The sequence below is a fragment of the Molothrus aeneus genome, chromosome Z, assembly GCF_037042795.1.
Source record: "Molothrus aeneus isolate 106 chromosome Z, BPBGC_Maene_1.0, whole genome shotgun sequence".
Classification (NCBI taxonomy): Eukaryota; Metazoa; Chordata; class Aves; order Passeriformes; family Icteridae; genus Molothrus; species Molothrus aeneus.
This window is the reverse complement of record NC_089680.1, coordinates 56,990,220-56,996,566: the sequence shown is the minus strand read 5'-3', so window position 1 is coordinate 56,996,566 and position 6,347 is coordinate 56,990,220. Positions and strand designations below refer to the sequence as shown.

Sequence of the window (6,347 nt, the reverse complement as noted above, 5' to 3'; positions counted from 1 at the left end):
TGTCTGCAGGGCTCAACAGCAGGGTCAGCTGCTCCTCTGGCTGCCTCTGTCATTGAGGAAGAGGCTGAAGAGCAGCAAAAGAACATCAAGCCTCCAGCTGCTGTCCCTCCACAGCCTGAACTTGCAGAGCCAGTAAGTGGCAGCTGAGCTTGGCACCGCCTTTGGTGCAGGGCCAGGCTTCCCGTTTTGGAGCAGCCCTTGTTGCTCTTGGCTGAAAATTCTGACGGTCTGTCTTCCTGCCATGACATAGTGCTGCTTCAGGCAAGCCAGGGAGCCCCGGCCAATGGGTTCGGAAGTTTGACATTTAAGCTGGGATGCTGAGAGGGCCCGACAATGTCTCTTGGGATCAGACAGGAGGCAGCATTCAATGATTCTCAGTGTAGGAGTCAGCCCCTTGTCAGTGCAGGCTGCCCATGGTCAGCGGACAGAGCGGCCCAAAGACACAATTGACAGCCTTGCAGGATACCTGGGAGACACTGGGCCCTGGAAGGGACCTGCCCTCTCCTAATGGACTCATTGGCTTCAGGCTGTGCTTCGCTTCCAGCCGGTCAGAGCAGAGTTTGGAGAGGAGAATCCTCGGCAGCCCTGCATTGTAAAGGGCGAGTGGGTCTGGGCAGGGCTGGAAGGCGGCTCCAAAGGGCCGCTCCCTAAAGGCTGCCATAGAGAGGGGAAATCCGTGAAACAGATCAGAGAAGGGACACACTGCGGGCTTCTGAGCAGACCGTTGCATGCCAGGTCCGGGCTGATTTCATTGCCCAGGGAAAGACAGGAGGAGGAAAGCAACAAGGCTCTGGGGCCCTGCTCTGATCTCTTTCTGGATCTTGGCAGCCCCAGCAATACCTTGTTGCCAGTGTCTTGCAGAAAAGCTGAAAACATGGAGCATGGAGGTGGCTGTGAGGGGCTGGATCCAAGTAGCCTTTGGGCTTTTCCCAAAGTTGCCTTTGAGAAGGGGACGTGGGAAACAGCCTAGCTGGAGAGGCCTGGCGGTGGCTGACAGCACCTTCCCAAGGCCTTGCTTTTGCCGTGCGCTCCGCGGGGCATGTGTGCCAGCCACCCTTCTGACGGGCAATCCTTTCTTGTCCCAGCTCAAGACGGGCTCTGCAATTCAACCTGGTGCCGCTGGACCAGCATGGCCTGCAGCAGCCAGCTCGCCCCCCGCTGCTGGCACTTCCTGCAGCAGCGCAGCCCAGCAGCCCGAGATGAGGGAGGAGCAGGGCCTGAAGACACTGAGTACGTCCGGTGCATTTCTTGTCTGCCAGAGCAGTGTGTTGTGTGCGTGTCTGGGTGTAGGCTGCGCCAGAAGTTGCCCCTCGGTCTCAGAGGCACTTAGGCCTCTCTGGAGAAGCTGTTGTTGTGCTCTGAGGCAGCGCGGCAGCGCTCAGGGAGTCCCTGCTGCCTGTGAGGGCGGCTGGGCCTGGCTTGGCTGTGCCTGGGCTGCCTTCTGGGCCAAAGACAAAAGCCGAGCTTGTTTCTGCTTGAGCAGAAGGCTGGCACCTAGCAAGTGACTAGGCCCCAGGGAGCTCTCTGGCCCCAGCTGTTTTCTGGCTCTCCTTCTTACTCCTCCTCCGGCTCAGACACTTTGTGCCCCTGGCAGTGGACCTGCCAGTGATGGTGGGTGTGACTGCAGAGGCTGCAAAGGCCCTTGGTTACCTCTTAGGGCCCCCTTCTTAAGGGCTCATCATTTTGGCTTATCACATGGGATGCTGCGCTTGAAAGAAATAAAGGCCTTCTTGGAAAGGCCACCTGATGAAAGGTCGAGAAGATGGCCCTCCCACGTGTTGGTCTCAGCCGCTGGAGGCCAAGGGACCGCAAAGGGCCCAGAGCTGCCGGCAGTGGGGCTGTCTTTGGGACGCTCTGGGGAGTGGCGTCTCTGTGTGCAAGTGAGCGCCCTGCACTGCTTCTGTCTTTCAGGGAGCATCGCGAGTCTGGGCCAGCCAATGAGCAAATACACGGCATTTGAAGAACTCGGACGAGGGTAAGCGTGACATCGGCTCATTTTACAAAAGTGTGGGCCAGGTCTTTGGCCAGTGCAATATCAAGCGTGAAGTCAGGCAAGCTCCAATCATGGTCAGGCTCTGGCTTGACCTCCTGTCGCCTGCCTGGACTGCTCAGTCAGAGCAATCCAAAGGCCTCATCAAAGACAAGTTGATGCTGGCAGTGTCTTGCTTGCAGCAATGAGGAGCAGGAGCTGGGAAACCCCCTGCCCTGCAGCTTTCTGGCCTGAAAGAGCACCTTGCCATTCAAGAAATGTCAGATTCTCAAGGACAGTCTTCTGACTCTAATTGTTCTCACTTTTTTGACACACACATGCATGCACACCCGCACAAGGAGAGAGTTCCCCCTTAGGTTTGGAAATTACCTGGCTGGGTGTGGGCCTTGGAGATTTCCAGCGGCCCTTGGTCTTCATGCTGGACCTTAGTGTTCCCTTGGACAGCCTGCCCCGCATGGCAGAGGGCTCACGGGCTGACGTGCTGCTGGCCGGAGAGACGCCGCAGCCAGGCATTTTCTAAGGAAGGCGTCCAGACAGCCTGGGGAGATCTGCTGCCTGGGCTTGCTTTCACTGCCAAGGGATAAAGGGCTCTTTCTGCTGCTTTGACTTTCTAGGGGGTTTGGAGCTGTTTATAAAGCCCTTGACACCAGCAGCGGACAACAGGTAAAGTGCCAACAGCCCCATGCCATTTTGCAGCTCTGGAGCGCTTTCCCCGCTGCTGTGAGCTCTGCCTGGAGGTTTGGATGGCTGCTCCATGTCTGCAGCAGAGGCTGTTCCTCTGAAGTGCAGTCTAGGCTCAGGGGGCAGAATGCATTTGGGATGGCCTTTGGTGCTTCTGCTAAGCTCTGCTGTCTAGTGACAAGGCACTTTGGCACAGCCCGCTGCCTCATTGCGCCAGCACTCGCTCCGTGCTCCTTGTGATCTCCAGCAGGGTGCGTCTTCTCAAGGTAACGGTCGCCAATGTCATTTCAGGTGGCAATCAAGATCATGTCACTCGAGGAGGAGATGTCCGAGGAGCTGGCTGCCAATGAAATCCTGGCCATGAGGGACAATAGGAATCCCAATATTGTTACCTACTTAGGCAGGTTGGCGTATTCTCATGTCAATGTAGCTTTAGCTCGTGCAAGCCAGAAGAGGCGATGCCCTTTGGTCACTGGCAGAGAACGGAGCTGGTGATGTTTTCTCTGCTCGTCTCCAGAGCGTGGGAGGAGGTGGAGCTGGTGTTCAATAATCTCTTGTGGCACATGTAGCTTGGAGAGCAGTTGCAAAAACCTGGCTCAGGCCCTGGGGTGACTGAGGCTGTGCCCATTGCTGTCTCTCCATGCCATGGTTTTCTTCTTTCAGCTACCTGGTGGATGCGGAGCTCTGGCTGGCCATGGAGTTCATGGACGGCGGCACCTTGTTTGATGTGCTCAGGGCAGTGTACCTGGAGGAAGGACAGATAGGCGCTGTCTGTCGGGAGGTGAGGGATCCTGCTTGTGCTTCCCCAGGCCTGCCCAGGATGCTGCTTGTCAGCTGGAGGTTAAGGAGAGCTGAGATTTCTTGCTCTCACCTTTCTTTTGCTGCTGCTGCTGCTGCTGCTGCTGCTGTCACAACACACAGGAGAAGAAAGAGCATGGGAAGTGAACTGCCTGCTGGTGTCCCCGCACTCCTCAGGCTCTGTTCTTGCACTCTTCCATCCTGTCTGTCCTCTGGCGCTGGCGCTCGCTCTGTCGCTTGGTTTCACTTGCTTCCTCTTCTCAGCTTTGCCTGGGAATGTTTGCCTGGAGCCTGTCTGTCTGTCCTACATTGCTTGCCACTGGAAGGCAGCATGCAGGTGGCAGAATTTCAAGCTGAGGGCAAAGAGCTGTCCTCAGCTTCAAAGGCTAGCATTGCAGCCCAGATGGCGAGGGATTCTGGAACAGCTCGAAGGTGCTGCTTCCTCCTCTGCTGCCACTAGGCTTCCCCAAAAATCTTTGCCGTGCCGCCTCCCAGCCAAAGGTGACGCGCTTCCTACCGAAGGCTGGTGGAACTTCTGGGAGACCAGATGCCTTTGCTTGGAAATCTAGAAAAAACTTCCAAGAGTGTTGAAGCAGCAAGCTCTTCTTGGTGACAGCACCATGGTGCTGCACCCTCACTCACAATTCCCTGAGAAAGCCGTCAATCCCGTTGAGCTCTTTCCTTGCTGGTGGCATGAAATCAGATCCTGCACGTTAACTTTCCCTCCCTCCTTTTTCTCTCTCAGTGCCTGCAAGGACTGCATTTCCTTCATTCCCGCCAAGTCATCCATAGGGACATCAAAAGCAGCAACGTTCTTGTGGGCATGGATGGATCTGTCAAGTTGGGTGGGTATCCCTGCTGGGCTGCAGCATTTCCAGCATATGCCTTGCGCTCACATTTTGGTGACTGCCACTTGGGCAGAAGCGCCGCTTGGCCAGTGCGTGAATCGTCAGGGTGTTTTTGAAGTGACCAATGCCTTATTTGCCTGGCTCCAGCAACATGGAAGGAGAGCTCAGCTGCTTTTTCAGCTAGATTCAGCATGGCCTGGTCAGGCTTGGAGTGGGCAATGGTTTTGGCCCCTTTGCCAGTGGTAGCTGGCTTTGACAGGCTTTGTTTTTGTCCTCAGGTGACTTTGGCCTCTGTGCTCAGCTCAGCCCTGAGCGCAGCAAGCGCAGCTCCAGCGTCGGCACTCCCAGCTGGATGGCACCGGAGGTGGTGAGAGGAGAAGCCTACGGCCCCAAAGTGGACATCTGGTCCCTGGGGATCGTGGGGCTGGAAATGGTGGAAGGGGAAGCTCCTTACCAGCGGGAAGCCCGTCTCAGGGTAAGGTGCAGCTTAGCAAGAGGGCTCTGTGTGGAGAGAGCTCTGTGTGGCTAGCAAAGGAGCAGGTGGAGTGTCCTCTTGCATCCATGTGCTGTAGGTTTTTGAGCTGATAGAAAGGAACGGGCCCCCAAAACTGCAGCACCCCAGGCACCACTCGGCTCTCCTGCGCGACTTCCTCCGCTGCTGCCTGCAGGCAGACGAGGACAGGCGCTGGTCTGCCCAGGAACTCCTGCAGGTAAGAAAAAGCAAAGGGCCAAAAGCCCTGGGAGCTGAGGACACCTGCAGGGAGGGATGAGGAGGAGTGTGGGCCACGTGGCACAGACAGCTCCCAGCACAGGAAGGCGCAGGGGGACATGCTGCCCTTGGTGCTCTTTGTGTGTCTTCCTGGTAGCCAGGGAATCCTGCTTGAGCCCGAGAGGATGGGATCCTGGAAAATAAGAGTTCCTTTCTTTGTTCTTTTTCCTCTGGGCAGCATCCCTTTGTGACCTCAGGCAATCCTGCCTCCAGCCTGGCTGCTCTGATCATCTCAGCCAAGCAAGTGCAGGAAGATGGGAGAGGAGACACCTGCGCCGGAGGAGGTCCTTGTGCCCCGCCAGCCGCCAGCCGAGAGGAGGGAAAAGGGGATGTGTCATCTCTTGGCAGAGCTCCAGCCATCCCCCGAGTATTAAGAGGAGCTGTGCCGTAGATAGGAAACGTGATAGTTTTGATATTTGCTCAGTTTAGCTGTTAGGTTTGGTTAGGTTAGGTTTGGTTAGGTTCGGTTAGGTGTGTTGTTAGGTTCAATTTAAAGCTCTGTTGTTCTTCTTTCTCAAAAAGATGAAAGTTTAAAAAAATTAGGAAATATAGGGCTCAGCTTTTAAGGACTATAGAATGTGGATAGCTTAGATAATAGAGGATAATTGTTTAGCTTAGAATAGAGTGTTGTTAATTTAGGGAAGCTCTGAGGTATCTTTTAAGTAGAAATGAAAGAATTTTCATAATAAGAATTAAGCTGTGAGAGGAAAAGCTGGTCTGCAGCAGAGCTGGACCCTGCAGGCACTTCAAGCTGTCAGCCTGGACAGGCCACCTGCAGGACAGAATGATGAAGATGGAGAAGTAGTGAGGGGATACTTTGTTTCAGCCAGAGAGGCAATAAAAGTCAAAAATATCCAGAGTGTTGTAAGACTCCCTTCCTTGCCAGACTGTAGCTAAGTGGACAGTCCCTTTCAGAGGCCCAAAGAACATAGTGAGGTAGGCAGTTTTGCTTGCCTTAATTGGGAAAAGCAAGTTCAGGAGGACTGGAGAGGAGATGGCTGTGTCTGAGGAGGCCCTTTTGCCCCGCCAGCTGAGAGGAGGGAAAAGGGAATGTATCATCTTTAAGCAGAGCTTCAGCCATCCCTTGAGTTTTCTAAGGAGCTTTGCCATCGATAGGAAATGCGTAGCAGACATCTTTTCACTAAAAATCCTTTCTTTAGGATTTTTCCTTCTGAGAAGCTATGAGTCCTCAGAGACAGAATGTAAGCAATGGTTATCTGCTGCTGTGGAATGCAACAGGTGCACCTGTGATTGGCCCATC

General features: G+C 54.8%; 1 protein-coding gene across 1 annotated transcript in view; it reads left to right on the top strand.

Annotated features, from left to right (window-relative positions):
- Positions 1-5,087, top strand: part of LOC136569398 (serine/threonine-protein kinase PAK 3-like) — a 9,095-nt gene extending 4,008 nt beyond the window's left edge. The window contains exons 2-10 of the mRNA XM_066569792.1: positions 10-132; positions 1,086-1,230; positions 1,912-1,975; positions 2,605-2,653; positions 2,963-3,075; positions 3,335-3,452; positions 4,215-4,314; positions 4,596-4,792; positions 4,890-5,087. Coding sequence (XP_066425889.1) covers positions 10-132; positions 1,086-1,230; positions 1,912-1,975; positions 2,605-2,653; positions 2,963-3,075; positions 3,335-3,452; positions 4,215-4,314; positions 4,596-4,792; positions 4,890-5,087 — 1,107 coding nt within the window. The remainder of the gene's footprint in view (positions 1-9; positions 133-1,085; positions 1,231-1,911; positions 1,976-2,604; positions 2,654-2,962; positions 3,076-3,334; positions 3,453-4,214; positions 4,315-4,595; positions 4,793-4,889) is intronic.
- Positions 5,088-6,347: the final 1,260 nt, after the last annotated feature.